General features: G+C 50.4%; 3 protein-coding genes across 3 annotated transcripts; all 3 read right to left on the bottom strand.

Annotated features, from left to right (window-relative positions):
- Positions 1–2298: 2298 nt before the first annotated feature.
- EMH_0000920 (uncharacterized protein) lies at positions 2299–5818 on the bottom strand (the record flags this gene model as incomplete). The annotated part of the gene is made up of 10 exons (XM_013501504.1): positions 2299–2516; positions 2618–3007; positions 3286–3636; positions 3978–4088; positions 4212–4373; positions 4493–4573; positions 4733–4894; positions 5036–5296; positions 5479–5580; positions 5734–5818. 10 exons carry the CDS (start codon positions 5816–5818, stop codon positions 2299–2301), a joined length of 1923 nt encoding a protein of 640 aa, XP_013356958.1.
- Positions 5819–6017: 199 nt separating this feature from the next.
- On the bottom strand, positions 6018–11554 carry EMH_0000030 (uncharacterized protein; the record flags this gene model as incomplete). The annotated part of the gene is made up of 15 exons (XM_013501503.1): positions 6018–6256; positions 6465–6524; positions 6658–6735; positions 6947–7234; positions 7786–7836; positions 7935–7997; positions 8133–8327; positions 8468–8713; positions 8954–9277; positions 9390–9551; positions 9845–10096; positions 10339–10416; positions 10716–10889; positions 10981–11193; positions 11455–11554. 15 exons carry the CDS (start codon positions 11552–11554, stop codon positions 6018–6020), a joined length of 2523 nt encoding a protein of 840 aa, XP_013356957.1.
- Positions 11555–13344: 1790 nt separating this feature from the next.
- Positions 13345–16851, bottom strand: EMH_0099670 (Conserved Plasmodium protein, related; the record flags this gene model as incomplete). The annotated part of the gene is made up of 6 exons (XM_013501502.1): positions 13345–13926; positions 14304–14606; positions 15314–15415; positions 15720–15959; positions 16183–16370; positions 16617–16851. 6 exons carry the CDS (start codon positions 16849–16851, stop codon positions 13345–13347), a joined length of 1650 nt encoding a protein of 549 aa, XP_013356956.1.
- Between the last annotated feature and the right edge of the window lie 1702 nt (positions 16852–18553).

Here is an 18553-nt window from a genome sequence, read left to right as displayed (position 1 = left end):
AGAATGACCTGGACTGCCACTCATCTTCAATCGTAAGCTTTTGTGGATGTTTGCGTAGACGGACTAACCCTTTTTCTTAGGGCTTTCCGCTAGCCGGTGATTATCCGTTTCCGTCTGAAATGCAGGCGTCGCTACATCAGGGATGCTTTCTTCATATTTCGACGAGTATAAACTGCAGGTTTTGCGGCATAGCCGTAACGTCGCGCCTTCCTGGAGGCACTAAATACGAGAAGGATCGCTAAAGAGTACTGCGAGTCACCGCTCTTCTGAAAAGTGGGCCCCGATATGCTCGTTGCTATCCGTCCTGCGCGATTGGCCAGCAAACGGTGACCGCTCTGTCGTAGCCTTATGGAGCCGAAAGTCTAAAACGAGTCAAGCAATGGCCCCCTGGCACAGTCATCTGAACGGGTGTCGGATGGCCCTATTGTGCGCTTGCGCACGGGCTTGCGTTGCCGCAAGGCTGGCGAAGAGACAGCAGAGGCCAGTGGCCTTGGTGTTCAGAATTCTCACGTTAGACTACGTTCATCTAATTTGAATGCTTTGTGGGTATCCGTCGGAGCAACGACGGTCCGTTGTCCTGGATAAGCTGATCGCACAGAGTGCCTCAGCCTGTCGAGGACTTGGTTCACGCAAAATTCCCCGGAAATTGTGGTTCAAGCCTACCGTTTGGCTCACATCATTATGCAAGCACAAACCATTTATCAGTTCACGCTGCGTACTGAGAACACTGGGTAGGTGACCTGGGGCGCAGCAGATGGCTGGCCGATTTCCCATGGATCACCGCAGCAACGTCGCAAGGAGGATGAATGCTGAGACGAAGGACCCTCCAAAAGCTATCCTGACTGCATTAATTTACTCCGCAGCAGGTGTGCGCACTCATCAAATGCGAAACAAAGACGGATTGTAAACGGCAGTGGGGCTGGCTGGCCGGGTAGGGACAGTCAGCTGCATTCCTTGGGTAAGGCATGCAGTGCAGCCTCTACACTTCATGAGCCCCCTTAGGAAAACTAGAGTTAAAATGGCTTGACTGCATGGGCGAATGCCGTTGATTAGCCTGGCGGCAAACTGCCAGCAACAATGGCTGCGAGATGCGCCAAACAAGGCAAGCAAAACGTCAGGTTTCCGCCGCTAGGGCCCTACGCTCCCCACATGGGACGGAATTGTTTGCCATGTAATTTTCAAAGCTCTTTTCAAAATTAAACATACTAAGCTAAATCCGAAGTACTGCCAGCGTTTTGTTTTCCCTTTTCCCGGGCCAACGGTCGTTAGGTTGGTCATTGCCAACCGAGTCCCACGCAAGCAGTAAAATCGACAGACAGGCGATCCCATATATAGCTCACCATGCTGATTTGCGTAGAGCAGACTGCTCAGATCCGTTGGCCACACTTTCTCTATGCTAATCACCACCTACAGTTCACAGTTTGTTAGCTGCCGAGCCGGCTAACCGGCAGCAGAACGCGGGAAGCAGGAGGTGGGAGACTCGTGCTGTAGTGTTTGTATAGTTCTGCGCGCCTTTTCACTCAGTAGTGCTTTACGCCTCTGTCGCTGCAAAGGGACATACTATCAGTGTAAGCAGCTGGCGTGAGTGCATTACCAGGTTTTCCCTCGGTTGGGAAGAGCAGGGTGCAGGCAGTGCGCTACAGCCTCATTAGCTTTCTGCCTTCCCATGGACGGCCACCGTCAAATTGCCGTTCTAGCGGACGAGAGGATGTCTCGCTACAAGTACGAACAGAAGTACCAGCACAGGAATCAGGCACTGCACCGCAGACTTGAGCAACTGCTTGACTATAATCTAAACGAACGAAGCCACTGCCCCCTCAGAAGCTGGGCCAAACTGCTGAAGATGCTTTCTCCCGCAACTGAACACTTGCTAGCTACCTTTGGGGGGGGAAGGGGCGGAACGGGGATCAGATGCTCCAGTTTGCTGGGAGATAACGGCGCATCTAGCTATCAGGGTCTTCGCACGACCCTTTTGCAGCAGGTGTCTGCCTAGGCCTTGCTAAAGTTCCCAACGATTCCTCGGCTTTGGCGGCCTTGAAATTGTGACTGTTTTGAGATGGAGAAAACAAATACATGGAACTGTGGAGCCCTGGAAAAGCAGAGCCCCAGAGTTTCTGTTCGATTGCCAAAAAGTGAGCATGCTGCTTGCTACAGTGCAGCAGAAGCAGCAGATCGGGGGGTACTGAATGCTGCTGCCGATGCTGTACGCATCAAACTGCCATCTCCCCACCCCCCCCCGCTTGTCCCCTGTTATTGCCTCCCCCGTTCTTGTATCATTTGGGCAGGTATCTCGGCGTCTTAACCAGTAGAGAATGCCCCTGCCTGGTCGAGGAGCTTCGGCGAGTACTCCAGTACCGTTGTTTCTTGGTTGTCTGCAGGAGTTTCGAAGTCTTCAGGTGCAACTTCTGGTAGCCTAAGGGCCCCACTACCTGGGGAATATCCTATCAAACTTTTAAATGCGTTGGCGTCTTCCCACTGGGTAGTAACAGTAGCCATCAAAGTTTTGAAAGCTTCATCTGGAAGATATGGGAAGAGCACTCGCACAAACCAACAGCTTGAATTTTGGGTGCGGCAATTTCTAAACTGTAGAGGGCATCGTTTTCAGTGTGTTACGTACCGAAAAGATCCGCGCCTGGACCTGTAGCAAAATTGTAAGTGGCAGATGCAAGTTCCTCGCCTAGCTTATGCCTATTAACTCGGCGTAAAATATTGTCTCCTTCCAGATGCATCAGGTACCAAGAACGGAAGATCATTTCCCGCGAAGCACCAAAGCACTCTTTGAAACGTTGACTGACTCGAAGTGCAGCAAATAGCCCTGTTAGAGGGTGAGGGGGGCGAATGCGGCGAGGCAGACTGACGCCTAGGTCAACGATTTGCCGCACAAAGTGGTCCACATGGTGCGCGCTGACTCCCACACTGTTTACTATTCCCCCGTAAAGAGAGCGCGCTGCCCTTCTTGAGCCGCCTGTACCAGCCGGTTCGGAAGCCACCTTTGCTCCAGCATTTACTGAGGCCACAACATGAGCACAGGCGTGCAAATTTCTGTTTCAATCGTGCTGCTGGGTTGTGGATTTATATGTCTCTTGAACTGGAGAGACCGCATCGCATGCCTCTACATGCTCATAGCCAGAGCGTACTCAGGTTTAGACACATCTTCATCGCTCCGCCTGAAAGACACACCACAAAGGGAGGTCGGATCAGGAATCTTTTAGTTTCCCTTCTCTCGGAGGAGATCGAATAGCCCATGGGACCCTCAATGTTTTGAACTGTCTCTCGATGACATACCAGAGAAGAGTCCTTTTAGCGCCTTTTTTCTCTTGTTGGATGCCGGCGTGTCCTCTACATTATAGTCTGCAGCGTTTTTCAGCCTTTCAATGAGCATCGCGTGGGCAGGGCGGCCGTTCGGATGCTCGAATCCAGCATCTACTTGCTGCTGCTGCCACGCCGTAATAAATACACCCACCGAAGTGCAGAGAACTGCAGCTTCGGCCGCCATAGCTTTGCTATTCCGATTGATGTGTTCACCAATGAGGGCAGGGAGGAGAAGTGACATTCTGAAGACGAGATCTTCTGTCGACTTTAGTGCATCGATGTAGCAACGGCCGAGCACAGTTGACCGTACGCATTTGCATTCGCCTGAGCAAAACACAACGTGGAGAATTCTTGCTTAGAATGCTCCCGCGGAGCAACAGCTGCAACCCAGCATTGATTTGAACAAGCGACGCTCTGCATTCAAAGTGTTGCCTTTTTCACGCTACTAGTAACAGATGCTGTAAGATTAAAAGAATTGTATCTTACTTGAGGACGGAAGGAAGAAGGGCACCTTACTGTGCGGACCTGGAAAAGAGGTTACAGCGTAACTTAGCAGGGCTTTATTTATGATTGGTTGACGATGATCCGAATGCACAGCTAGTGAGGCCATTCGAGACTGACCGAAGGGTTGAATGCAAAGCCGCTCCATTCGCTTGATTACTTACCGTGCACCTTGTCAATGATTGCCTTTATTTGGCCCCACGTCGCAGTGTCGGATACCGGCTGTCCGATGTCAGCTAGCCATTTCTTCAAAGGCCCTTGGAGAGCTCTTACTTCTGACTCAGGAGAGATCAACAACTCACCACAATGGTCGTAACTAAGAGCTGGTACGACCTAGTGAAATGCCGTGTGCTGGGCAAACTAAGAACCTTGTCTCTTCTGTAGCTCTCCTTACTTACCACGCAGAGACGAAACAAATGCCTCTGCTTCTTCGGCGCTGTTTGGAAGTCGCGGGGATGTCCACCCAAGCCTTTTGCAGGCCTGGCCGTAGATATCTGGATTGGTATAGCTGATTCTTTTGGTAAAGGGCAAGACTTCCTCAGAAACGTGTCTCTCCGGCACTAAGTACGCGCAGCCACAGCACACAAACCCCTATACAAAATATTTCCCTCTTGGGGTTGCGAGTCAGCACCGCCACCTCCAGCTGCGCTGGAATGCACATAAATTCCAGATTGCTTACTGCTTCGAGACACGTTCGACGAAACAGAGTTCCAGTGCTGGTCAAACAGATTAAGGATGGCTCCAGGAACCAAAACTACACCTGAAATGGCACATGGTAATGCTGCAAGCAGCCCGGAGGTTTTCGTTTGTCCGCATCTGCTGATCCGGTTATATGGTGATTAGCTACATGCCGATAGATGATTATATGAGTCCTCCTACACAGGACTCCTTCAAAGACGCATTGGCTCACAAAACTCACTTGTGGCTGTATCAACAAAGTTTCGAGCCTCCAGAACGGTTTCCGGCAACTTGTTTTGTGGCCACGACAGTGCTGTCACAATTATTGAGTACTTTTTGGGGTTTTGCTGTAGCAGTCTTTGTGCGTACTCCCGCACCTCACGGACGATTTCGGCGTCCCTTTCTGAGGAAAGGCAAGAGCAAATCGATTCTGCACAGTACCAGAAGATAAATATAGAGCACAGGTGCTTTTGAATCACCAAAAACTGTGGATACCAGATGTAAAACAGTTTTCATGCTTTTTCATCACTCAAGCTCAAACTACCTTGTGGGTTGCTGCTCTCCGACGCTTCTCCCTGTTGGCTTGTTCCTGAGCCCTTCAATATATCTTCAAGCAATTTTAAACCCCGTTTAAAACTGTACCACAGGCTGACGTAGAATGTTGAGCCCAAGGAAGGCCTGTGACCCTTTGCGGCGACAGCCGCATCAATCCCCGAAGCAACAGCAGCAACTTGATCCCTCGCCTCATCGCGGAATAGGTAATCTATAACAGGGCGATCCCCACTGCTTCTCGATACACTTACAACTGCGACAGATGCAAAACGGAGAGGAATACTGCAAGGAGACGCACTCTTCGAATCAAATGTGCTCATTCAAAAGTTACTGTAAACATTTCAAAGATTTTGCTAAAAAGCAAAATCTTTGAAATGAAAATGCCCCAGCACGCCCCCCGTGATCGAGCTACCAAAAGGTTAAATACGGGCTTACGAGCAGTTAGAAGCTGGCTCAGCTGCGGAGCAGCTGAGAGTACAGAGGGCTTGTCGCTTAAATCTGCCGTCTCAAACTCATCTTTAATGCTACCCGCGAGAACTGCAGCAAACACAGACAGCTCAGTAATAACATCTGCTTTGCATGTAGGTGAGTTCTTCGCTCATTCATTAGCGACCAGGTCCATCAATATTGAGTCCACTTGTACGTAAGTTCACAACAGCCAACGTGCAACACGAGAACAAAAATGCCCACCTGGAAATAGCAGGGTGCGGACGTATTCGTAGATGCTGTTTCGACCACCCTCCCTAAACTCGGCAAGACGCTGCAAAGCAAGCATTTCTCCGTCGCCCTCAATGCATGATGTGACAGCATCCTCCACTCGAACTAGGAAAACAATTTGAACACCACATTGCGCAGCGCAAACGCAAGGAGGAAAAATTTTGGCTGCAGGCGCTGCTTCACCAGTTCAGTAGGTACCTGCGGCTCTGCAGAGTGCAACGACGGCAAATAATGACTAGCCAGCAAATTGTAAGCTATTAGTCACCATTGCAACTCTCAACAACAGCATCTCTGAACTCAGCGCCGTTCATTAAGGCGGCAAAATCTTCCACTGGTGCTGTCTGTATGATGTTCTTGAGGTAGGAGTGCAATCCAGGGCACTGCGAGGAGTTGCTCCTTTCTCTTAGTATCATGCCGCTGATGTGCGCATTCAGGCAAGTTGTTGCATAAGCCCTCAGCTGAGGGAGGTGTCTTTGACTGGAGGGTCTCTTCGTCACTGCACACCGCGAAAGCACGACATCATGTGTTGGTTGAGCAACGCGGTTAGCACTGGCGTTTCAAGATGTTAAAACCTGGGATGTTCAGCTGTTCAGGCGGTGCCGGGAAGAAGTTTGAGATTCTGGAGGTCGACAGTACTTTTAGACACCGGAGCTTCAGTACTAGCTTTTAGCATTGTGCAGGGCAGGTATGATGCTGATACTCACACATGTCGGTGTGAAAGTCCATTTCAACTCCTAGAAGAGCCGAGCCCGTCGACGTTTCCGCTGAAAGAGCAACAATGAAACCGAGTTAGGTAGCTGCATATCCCTTGAGCCCTGCGTAATTGCCCGGGCAGTACAGCGAACTGCTGCGGGTGGCTGGGTCATACCACCCAAATAAAAGTGGAATAGGCCTTACCGAAAGCAAGAAAATCTTGTCCCCTGAACTCAGCCCAGGAGAGCGAGTCGGGCATCGTTTCCCTGTTAATCCCTAGCCCTAGGAAAATGGGAACGCCAGACACCGTGAAAGCACAAATGGAGTTGGTCACATTGGTCACGCCGCATCTCATCTTTCTATTCGACCTAAAAGCCGTTTCGGTGGGAAAGGTGGCATTTATCAATTCAGATCGTTACTTCTTTGTGTGAGCACCGTCTGGCCATGATATTTCTTTGTACTCTCTGCATTGCTCGTGCAGCATCTAGCTTACCTTGAATCGTTACGTACACGAAATCCCTGAACATCACTGCTCTGCAGAAATTGCATTCTGTATTTCCCTCTGGGCAGCTGTTGCAATGACCGCTTTGAAGGATCTTGTAGAGCGTGTAAATAGCTGTCCCGTAGAATGTTATGCGGTTAGCCAGGACCCGGTGCAGGGCTGTTGTGTCTTCCACCATCAAAGACAACGCAATGCGCAGTTGCTGAATCAGCCCTTTACTTGTGGGAGAGTCCAGCATGTTAATTGGAAGTCTCAGCACCACGGAGAACGGCCCACGACCTGCAGGATTCCAGCAAAACAAGCTAATAACACGACAGATTTCGTACTAAAGTGATAAATTCAGTTTGTCGGAGTGTCCACGATTTGGTTTTTGTTTCTGTAGGAAAAACTCACTACCGGCATATGTCCAGTTCACGATGACGTTCCTCGGTCTTCCTCCTGGAATCATTCACTCACAACGACACTACTTTCTTTTGCGATTTCTGACGGGGGTGCGCACCATAATAAATTTGAATCTAACACATTTTGGAATCGCCGCAAGGATAAGTTAAACCAGAAGCGCCTTGCATACATACAGGTGCCGAACGCAAAGCAGTGCCAAGGGAAGGGTCAAGTGAAAACACCTGTTGGCCTGTAGCGATTCAGCATGCTTGTGGCAAGTTCCTTAGCTGCTCCATTAACCTTTGCTGCACTCACAATTTCAAAACAACGTCAGCAAATCATCGCTACCCCTTCATATACTGAGGATCATATTACAAGTAAGATGCTTATTTGCACAGGATGGGAAAGAGCAGACAACTGTGGTTGGTTAAAGCTGCTTCGAGTCTCACTTATTTTGTTGCTTATTTCCGATAAGGCCTCAGCAAGACCCTGTCCCTCAGCTGAAAATAGCACACCAGTTTTAGCAGCAAAAATTAAGCACTACTGGTGCAGGCGTTTCCTTGTGATGCTGATAGCACTCCTTTGCATACTGACATACCTCTAGAAGAAAAGTGATTACGTAGCCTGTGAAGCATGGAGAGCATATCTTCCGCTGCCCGTCCTGCGTGCGGAGATAGCATGCACACTGCGATACCTCGTTCCAGTCAACTTGGAAGAAGGACAATCATAGTTGGCTTTGCTTGTTTTCTTGAAGCTGCACGGTCCACAGTGATTGATTCTAAGGTATTCAACTTACCTATGGCAGGAATTCCATGCGGAGCGGTGTTGTAGTGTATGATGTCGCCTAAGAAACAAATCCATTCATCCTTAAAACGCAAATGCACGCCCAATTCCTGCCTGCAGTCTCCACTATCCTGCGCTGAAACCTCTAGGAGGAACTTTGGCCGTGCTAGAAACTTACGCTGCAGCGCTAGGGCCTCGGGGACAGAGCCTGAACACAAACGAAATTGTGACAATTTCGCTTGCCTAGCAAATGTCAGACGAACTCGTGATTGGGTACTGTCTCTCACCCCCTTATACGAAGCACTGCTCACGCCAGGGCATTTTTAGGGAAGGTGCTTCCCGCCTTACTAAGCAGAAGAGATGATCCTCGCTGCATTTGATGTACCCTGTATTCCAATATTTTTCCACCGTTCAGCGCGTCCGGCGTGAAGAATGTTACATTTGGGCCCCCGACGAACACCCCATCCTGCAGGTAGCCAATGGAGACCGTCTTTCCATTGGACTGCTGATAGAGCATAGCGGCACTACCCCCGTTCGGAGGCTCGGCGGTGGAGATCACGGCCGGGCCGAGCTCGGTGTCGCCAGCCATGGCGTCTGAGCAAGAAATGGAGACGCACACGAACGCAGCACTTTGGATGCAAATGGTTACATGTCCGTAGCCTCTCGATTACAAGTGAGCACAATCGTGCATTATCTTGCAAAGATGCTGCATCACAAACAGGAATGTGATATAGATGCTGCTGGTCACCGTCCGCAAAGTTCTAGTAGCAACAGGGCAACGGAGGTAGTGGTGGATTGGGAGGCACCACGGCCTCTTCCTGCAGCTTCCCTCACGGAGCTCTGTGACGTGAAGATGCGATGTAGAAAATGTTGGTTGATAAGAATATAGCTTGAATGTCTCTTCGGATTTTTCTTCTACAGGAAGGGCAAGCACAGTCCCAACTGGGACTTCCATCCACAAGTTACTACCGTGAATTTTCATTAGCAGAGCTTCCCTTTCAAAGTCTCCGAGAGGAGAAAGGGTAAGCTTGTGGCATTCAAGGGGCGCGTCATGTTGTATTTCCGTATGAAGGATGTTGTTGCGCTGGTATAGTAGCCGGTAGTTTCTCGAGGAGCAAGGGGACCCCAATGCGCTTTCAGGGAAGGCCTGGACCCTAACTGAGGACCGCAACAGGCAAGCACGAGATTCATGTAATGGCAATTAGAAAGAGGAAAGCCAGGACACTAGGACGAATCAACGCGATGCGCCGTATAGAGAGTTGCAGCTGACCTGGAACAAAAGCTTTCCTGCCGCCAACGGAGATGTACGAAAAGCTTTTTTCTCCCCTCAACTTTCCTAGTACGGGGTCAAATAGTTTCACGGAGAAGACGGGATCCTCGTTCTCGGTCAACATGTCGCACGTCGCAGGTTGCCCTGTTAGCTTTAGCTCCACTGGTCACAGGACACCGCAAGATGAAAACACGACACCAGTATAAGTCCGCACGCTAGAACAAGCATGCCATATTCTGGCCAAATTTGAGCAGGCACATTGGGGGCATCAATAAAGAACGATTTCTCACGAGACACCTTAGTATCCTCCTGGGATCAGGCACATTTTAATTGGCGGTGCATATATTTTCAGTTGATTTGGACAAGCTTAAAAATTCCGTGAAACCCTTCGAACAAGGGAAACAGAACAACGTAGATATTTGTAGGAGCTGCCAATCTTCACACGTTCTACTTACGCGGCTGAGAATGAGGCAAGTTCACGTCGCTTGTCTGCATGAATGAGTCGAAGTAGAGTAGCCTCCTTGAGGCTTTTTCACAATAGATCCGTGGGGCCCTCTTTGTGCCGGTGATGGCCACTGCTTGCTTTCCCGTAACGAGAGGGGGCATGACTTCGCAAAATTGCAAATCTCCCTCAGTCCTATCTATAATGGACAAGGACGTAGGGTCGAACTGGCTCGGGAATTCCACAGCTCCAAACGGTGAGCACTCTGACGTAGGAGAAGAAGCAAATCAAGCTGACATCCTCGACACACCATCAGTTACAGATGGGAATACCCACAAAACCCCGCCTTCTGGGCTGGAAGTGTCTAGGCAATGGGCTGTGCACGATATGCTAATTAAGTTATGGATTCACACTGCATGTGCATTACACACGTCGATATTTACTTGCGTTCACTGGGCTGCTTTAGATGAGGTTAAACTGTTGTTACACGGGTCAGTATGTGCTTACTTAAGACACTCGTATCGACTTCCCCCGTGAACTGTCCATGCACGTCGGAGGGGGCCGGCAAATTCACTCCGGAGTGTCCTGCGTGCGCCAAAGAAACGGACAATTTTAGGCTTGCATGTGAGCCTACTCAGAACAAAGCTACCTTTGGGTGCTCACACCCTTGCTAACAAGACGGCAGCCGATCAGAAGCAGGCATAGTCAGCCAGATCCTTCATTGTAGGCACAGGTAGGACGTCTGTTTCAGAACAGCAAGCCATCTTTGCGCTTTTATCGGCCTCGCCACCGGCTAGCTTTAGCCTGACGGCAGAGGGGCCAGCAGCAGTACGTTCTGAATCCAAACATCACCAGGTCCTCCTTAGTTAAGTGCCTCTCCTCACTTGTGAGGATGCTGCCCCCACTAGGGTAGCGCAGATAGACGAGCTCAGCGCCGCTTCCAGTGGTGAGGACAGCACTGTGTTGGAGATATTCCACAGCGGTCTCGCTCGGGCGCGTGAAACATTGACGATAAGCACGAAAGTCGCAAAAGACAGGAAGCCCGGGCCCCGCGACAACTGCAGAGAAGCAGAGCAGGCAATAACGCAAGTGAAAACATGAATGCTGAAGACTATCTCCTGAGCGGTCAGCAGAACAATCAAGACTCACCACTCTCGAGGTCTGCTTTCGTGGAGTTTATCACGTACAGCCGGAGGCGATCGGCCTCATTTTCTTCGCCAAACTTAAGAACAGCTGTACCATCTGGAACTGTTCCCGTTATCTCCGCATCCTCGAAGAAGAAACCCTCTCCCCTTCTCACCACTCTGATATCTTCGGGTAAAATGACTTGGGAAGGCAGAACTTGGCGCACAGCTAACAAGGCTACGTGAACGCAGACAAGACAACGCAGGGCAGGAAAACCGACTCAAATGATGGCAAAAAGAAGACAGGTGAGGCTCAGGAGAGCTGTGGGTTAGGACCTGTAGGGGCTCCGTAGGTACACAGGCAGACGCTGCTACCTCCATCAGTGAGTCTGCATCGACCTACGTGCGAGTAGATGAGTTTCAATGGCATCTACACATATAAATCCAGGAAGATTTCCCACTGTACCGTTCCGACAAAGCTGCTCTACTGTGTTCTTACTTGCAGGGTTTGCGGAGAGGGAGAGGGGGAAAAATGCAGCAGCAAGGAGAGCCACGGCGCCTAAGCGGCCGAAAATCTGCGAAGGCCCTAGCTTCATCATGAGCAAGCTTCTTCCCACGTTGTGTACAGCACGAGAAAGTTAAAACAAATCGGAAAAAGCAGATGAACCTGTTAATGAAGGTAGGCACTGTAAGGCCCGAAGCCCATCAACTTCCTCTTCCATAGGACGCTGTGACACCTTCAGATGTTCAAGGAGAGTTAAAGAGTGACACAAGAGAAACGGCTAATTCAGATTGCGCATAAAAACCATGCTTCCTCAACTGTTTAGACTATGGTTCAGACGAGTTTGCGAGGCCTCCTGCCCACTCCCTTACGAGCCCACCCTCGACACAATGAACACAGGTTATAGATGGATTTTCTGCTTTTAAATATATGCGAGAAGCGGGTTTCTGTGGGGATTAGAAACAGATGGGCCTGTAATGAGGGAACACCGCCAGGGGCCGGCGGTCACCGAGGCCTGGTCCAAAGGTTTCAGTCGTTTGGCACTTGACCCGTTCTTCCCTTTGCAGGAAAACAATTCATAAAAAACAAATAATAATACAAGGCAAAAAGAAAACAAACATTTCCCCACAGACACCCACAACATTTGGGGCATTCAAGGACCGTCGACCCTCATCGGTCGGCGGCGCCCGGATGTAAGTCCCAACTGAATTCTGTAAACCAAGTGGGACCGTTTTCGTCTATTTCTCCTTGCCTACAATCGAACTTCTTCTTTATTAGATTTTAAACAGTTTTTTTCTGATAAGGGAAGCCACCATGAAATAGGGATTGCTGCTGCATCACTGCTTCGTATTCCCATTGCCTGTGGTCGCCGGTCACACGGGGTAGCAGGGAAGCAACACGCATGTAGATATGCAATGACTCCAACACAGACGCTAATTCAGCTTTGCTATTTGGTTTGCTGGGGGAAAGCGCCAGGAAGAGAGGGACAGAGGCACGTAAGGCACTAGGCCCGGTAGTTCGCCGGATACTTTCCCCACGAAGTGCAGAAACGGATCCGTACTGATACAATTCACTCAGCTAGCTATCGAGAGCAACCGCATGCTGCTCTATACAGAGGAAAGGTGCTCTCTGTGTTGATTGTGTACTAGGATCCACGTAAACAGCCCCCGTCCAGCATGCCGAGGAATCGGCAGTGAGAGGCAATAAGGAACAAGCGCGAACTAACAGGTTCNCCAGCAACCTGGCTATCTATATGGGGCCCAACCCCTCGCCTGGCACTTGCTCCCCGTAAAGAAATCGAGAGAAAAAGGAAAGCGAGGAAAGTTAGCTACACCGGGCTTCTGTTGTTCTCCAGCATTGGCTCAGCCAGCGCTGGTCATCCCACTCTGGTTGAAATGCAAAGTGAGTCATTTTGCGTCGGTCGCTTCAAAACTTGCCGCGCGTCAAAGCGCAGGCCGACAGTCCAGCGGATTTACATAGACCGGCACTCACCGAACTAATTTTCGAAAGAAAACTCCGAGACGCCTGCCTGGGTACGAGCAGATGTATTCCACGTCTCTGCGCAGACCAAAGGCTGCTCGTGTACCTCTCTTCCATCAAGGAAACTAAAAATGTTTGGGCAATCAGAGAAAGGCACGAGAGAGGTATGAAGCGCCTCTCGTGCACGGAAGTCGACGGAGGAGTGAAGCGGGTCTCAGGACTAAGAAGTGAAACCTCTTCGCGTTGTAGGACATTGTTACCTTGGTAAAAAGAATTACGGTGTTCAGGCGGAAAAGCTGAAGGGCGCTTCTTCTGAAGGCCCAGAACCCGCGCATATTGTTTTCACCCACGTACATAGTAGATACAACATTGCAATCAAACAACAGATCCGAACACCCCGACGAGCGATCACGAAGATACCTTCTCTCTGCTCTTCTTAGAAACACGTACGCTACGCCTTACGCCACCTCCAGCCTCCTCCTCCCAACTCAAACCATCCCCAGCAGCCGTCAATCCCTTCTCGGAGTCCCTCAGGAGACTCTCCTGTGCACATGGCCTCCTAGGGCCCTGGCTGCCTCGACCGCTGCTGTGTGTGAGACTCGGCTGAGACTGCAAAGATGAGGCGTGTTGCTGCGAGCAGCTCTCCGGAAGCATCTCTCCCCGTCTAGGAGATGCAAAGGAAGGCACTGATGGGGGACGGCCGCGGCCAGTTGGTCGACTCGGATGAGCCGGCGGATGCTGGGGTGTCTTGGCAGCTAAAGATCCGGCACAGTTCGGTTTCTGGGGCTTCGTCTGCCGGCCTGAAGCAGAGGGCTTCGCCTGAGTGCCGGCCGGGGACTGCGCGCCCCGCGTCTCATCGCCAGAGTCCTCCTGCTCGCAGTCGGAGACCAAATGAAGTACATCTTCTGGAGTCAGCCCACACCATTCGTCTTCTTTGCTGAAGAGAGACGGAGGCGGCGAATATGCAGATCCTGTCAGCAGGCAGGCAGCCTGCAGCACGGCACGCACGGACAAGACAGCAGCTTGACTCAAACCCCACTTCTTATGCTTCCTATTGAGGCAGGCTGTACAGCACAAAGTACCTCAAAGGGACACACTGCGCGCAGTGCCGCACCTTCGCAAGAAAAATTCAGTAGGTGCGGGTCGATAAAGTGCCACGAAGTCCATAGCTGAGGTGCTTTCTTTGAATTTATATACATTATATATACATATGTATGTATAGATGGATAAACATACGTATACAAACATATCTAGGTGCATATCAATAGATGTAGATTCATTCCTTTCCACTCTAACCCACTTGAGAGTTGCAGGAAGGCAAAGACGAAAGAGGCGAGCAGAATACAAACGAACTCGGCATCGCTTACCTCTCTGGCGAGTTCCTCATCTCGACCGCTGCCTATGAACTCTCTCCAGCCCTTTCGTTCCCCTGCCAAACCTTCTGCTTGAGGAGAATCCTGATGACTGCGCTTGCGCTTCCTCCCCGGTTTCTTCTTTACTGCGGGTGCCGACGGGCAAGATGTACTCTGCCCCTGTCGGCAGAATAGCGGGTGGTTATCGATATTCAGGCTGCGTCTCTCAGCGCGAGGCGGCAGCAGCAAATGCAATAACGGCTCCGTCACCATTAGAAAACGGTCCACTGTGGCTTGCTCGCTTGGACGAAGGCAAGTCTAAACGCACACCCACCAGCAGCAGCAACAGCAGCAGTTGCAGCAGCAGCTGCATCACCCACCTCTTCAGTAGCCTTCATGGCTACTGGGGTTAGGGTTTAGGGTTTTAGGGTTTAGGGTTCAGCGAAGATCCGTGACAGTCGTTGCAGTTCAACTTTTATTTGGCTATTATTTTGTTTTATTATTTCTTTCAAATAAATTCGATAAAACACCTATAAAAAAGAATTTCCTTCTTATAAACAACTGCACTATGATATTTTATTATATCCACGCCAACGCTCTGTATTCTTCTTCTTTTGCTATACCTTCACAGCAGCCCGCACGGCGTCAACGTCTACGGTTTCATTCATCAATTGAGTTGTATGAGTACCGGCTGTGATAGCAAGATGCTGATGTTGCATTTTGTAGAGTCATAATATTACTATTATTATTATTTTTAGACTTATAATATTATTATTATTATTATTAGATAATATATAATTATATTTGCTGGGGTTCTGCCGTCTCTAGCCTTGACTGCTCACACCTCTGCCTCTAAACCCTAAACATTTATATTTGAATGAGACGAGTAAACCCTAAACCCTAAACCATAGACCTTAAATTGTAAACCCTAAGCATTTGGTTTGTACAGGTGTCTGCTTTGAATCTGCAGCCTCTTTATATTTATTTTTGTCTCTAGCTCTGCGCTTTTTGCTGTATTCTCTTACGCGCGACAGCTGACAGCTGCAGGTGAGGCTCTCGCTGACGCCGGCATCCAGATGAACGGCAGCGGCCTTCCCCTTGATGTCATAGTGTAGCGGCCAACCGAACTAAGAACCCAGAAACACGCCCCACAAAAAAACACTATACAATCAGATCGGCGAGTTACAACCCCAAAATAAACACACACAATACACACACGCGGACACAGGCAGGCAATAGAACAAGATATTCGCAAGCACATATCAACAGCGGGCCTCACTAGAACTGAAAACAACTTTGCTCCCTGCTGCTGCTGCTGCCGCTCTATGAGACTGTTCTTACATTCTTCATGGCCGGCAGGAGCATCCAGCATTGCCTTGGCCAGAGGTCGAGATCTCTTCGATCTATAAAGACCGATTTGAAGCTTTGGACCCGTGTTTGCTGCTGCTGCTGCTGCTGCTGCTGCTGCAGCGAGGAAGGTACGTAGGTGAATGCTTCCAACGCAAAGGCCTCCACGACAGCCCGCGGCAGCAACACCTGCAGCAGCAGCCGCGTGCTGCGAGCTGAGAGGCGGTGATTCACCCATAACGCGCGCAGCTGACGTTCGTTAGAAGCGAGAGATTCAATCAAACAACCACCAAACACCTTAGACAGCCCCACCGTGTTCGGAACCTGCAGCAAACACAAACCCTAAACCCTAAAAACTAAAACATACAAGACCATAGGCGCAAAACCATCCATTGCAACACCCCATTTTGACCGCCAAAACCCAAACCATAGACTTATTAAGCTTAACCCCCAAGCCCCGAGAAGATGCATCCCAGGTGTACGTACACATGGGTGCGTTTCAAGTGTACGTACACCTGAGACAGCCGCGTCTAGAGGATCAGCTCACCGTGTTTTTTCCGGAGGGTTTGGGCCGGACCTGCTTGCTGTGAACTGTTAGCAGCAAACCATCAAAATCCTCGCATAACAACTCGCGACTCAGCTGCTGCAGCTCAGCAGCAACAGCACGCGGCAGCGGCTGCAGCCGGAAGGGCAGGTGGCGGTTGCGCGGATCACTGGGACAGTTGCGTACCGATGCTGCTCACACACAAACAAACCCTAAACCCTAAACCCTAAACAACGAGAAGCGCTCCACATCCACACCTACCTACCCCAGCTTCGTATGCGCCCTAAAACCTAAACAGTTCATTTCATCATCCAATAGGGAGAAGCCATAAGACACTCAACCCCCGCATCACTACACCCCAAACCTTAAACTCTGAACTGCCAAGATAGATAAACATATAAATGAAAAGTATGATAGACTAGGGTTTGTGTCTGCACCTGAAAAGCTCCAGTTGGCCTTTATACGTTTCGCGAGGAGTCGCTGGTGGTTGAGGAGTTTCAGGTGCAGCGGGTGCTGCTGCAGCTGCTCTGCTACATCTGCCCAATTTCTGCATTTAGGCGGCAACGAAAGCGGCAGCCGCAGCAGCTGCAGCCGCATGCCATGCCGGTCAAACCATGCATCGCTCTCCTCAATCAGAAGCCGCTTCTGGGCCTCTCGCCAGTCGCCCTCCATCCCTCGTGGTGTACGTGCAGCCCATTTGATGCCCCTGATGCTGCTTTATCTTATTTTGCTGCGCTTGCAATTATTTCTCCTGCTACTGCTGCTGGTCGTGTAGCCCTCTCTGCTGCCCCCGGGGGTGATGATACTATCGTTGCCGATGTTGCAGCTGCTTCTGTTGCTGCTTGTACTGCTGCTTCTGCTGTTGTCGCCGCCTACTCTGCTGCTACTGCTGCTGCTTCAGCTATTGCTGATGCTCCTCTTGCTTCTGCTGATGGCGCTGCTGATCCTGCAGGTGCCGCCACAGCTCTCGCCACTGCTGTTAGAATTGGAGCCGTTTGTTAGGCCCTGCGCGGGTCTCCTGCTGCGTTTAGGTGGAGGCCCAGGGTCCCTTTTTAAGAGTTAACGAGAAATGCAAGGAAAAGACGAAACCGCTGCTGCTGTGCTGCTGCTGAGCAGCGCGCGGCTGCACCCCCGGCACTCTGTACAGAAATGGCGCGCCAGAAGGGGGAACCGTAAGACAAGGGGGGGCCCTGTTACAGCTGAAACATCAGAAATCATGATGTGCAAGTTTAAATCAAATTAAAATGTATAAACTAAATTAAAATAGACTTCTTTTCAAGCTTGCAAATCCTGCGAGCTGAGACCGGGGCCCCCTCTCCAGCTGTCCATTGCAGCCCCGCAGGGCAAGCCCAGCTGACGGTACACAAGGAAACAGTGAATATCCTTGTTAAACTTCAAAATTAATGAAAAATTAACGGTACATTTTGCCGCAATCAACTGCTTTCGCACGCATACAGCTGGGGGGTAAACACCCGATGACCCTGAATAGGGTGGCTGCGATCCGGTCGATGAGATCTGCAGAAGACAGAGGATAACACCCCAGAAATATTAATATTATAGAAAGAGTATTTCATATACGGCTCATCTATCAACAAATACGCGCGCCTGAGCACCCCCTGAAGGCTGAGGTCCTATTGAACACATACAGAAGCAGTTGCACGCTCTGAGTTATGTTGCATGATCTGTCTACCGCTGGTACATCTACTTCTACTTGGACGGGGGGTTGCTGTTGAGGGACGAGTGAGCGTATAGCAACTGTCTACAGCGTCAACGCATGCAACAAAAGGGGCTTCCTTGCGCTTGCCTTTGGGGCTGCTCTGCCGCCCCAGTTGCAGCAATCTGCGTTGCAGCTCATGGCTGGAATCCTCCTCCCCGCAGCACCCCCAAGGCCAAGTGCTGCTACTCCTAGAACGCCGGGGGGCTGGAGGGGAGTTCACCTCTCAACACTTCCGACCCTGTTGCAGCTGACGCCAGTCTTCGGCTATGATTGAAGGCCGTCGGTACAAACTGGAGCAGCGAAGGGCCCCCCAACAGCTGGGCAATTTGTCACATAGCAGTAATTGTTGTAGAATATTTGTCACTAAATTCAAAGCTCCAACAATCTAAAAAGAATGCAACTAACAGCTGCAGCTGCTGCAGTTGCTGCTGCAGCGTCTGCAGCACCACAGGGCGAGGCTCGCTCCCTGTGTCATGTATGTGGTCGGAGAAGTCCATTCTGAGCGTTTGGTGTAAGCGGTGTGCCTGCGCTTAGGGTTTAGGGTTTAGGGTTTAGGGTTTGTTGTTGGGGGATGTGCAGGAGGACTGACGCCACTCAGCAGGGGCCCTGCGGCGGGGTGACAGGCTGCTGCATGCAGAGAGCAGCAGCAGCAGCAGT

The sequence above is a fragment of the Eimeria mitis genome, genomic scaffold (assembly GCF_000499745.2).
Source record: "Eimeria mitis Houghton genomic scaffold, Emh_scaff7, whole genome shotgun sequence".
Classification (NCBI taxonomy): domain Eukaryota; phylum Apicomplexa; class Conoidasida; order Eucoccidiorida; family Eimeriidae; genus Eimeria; species Eimeria mitis.
The sequence above is the reverse complement of the archived record's forward strand: the minus strand, read 5'-3'. Positions and strand labels throughout refer to the sequence as shown.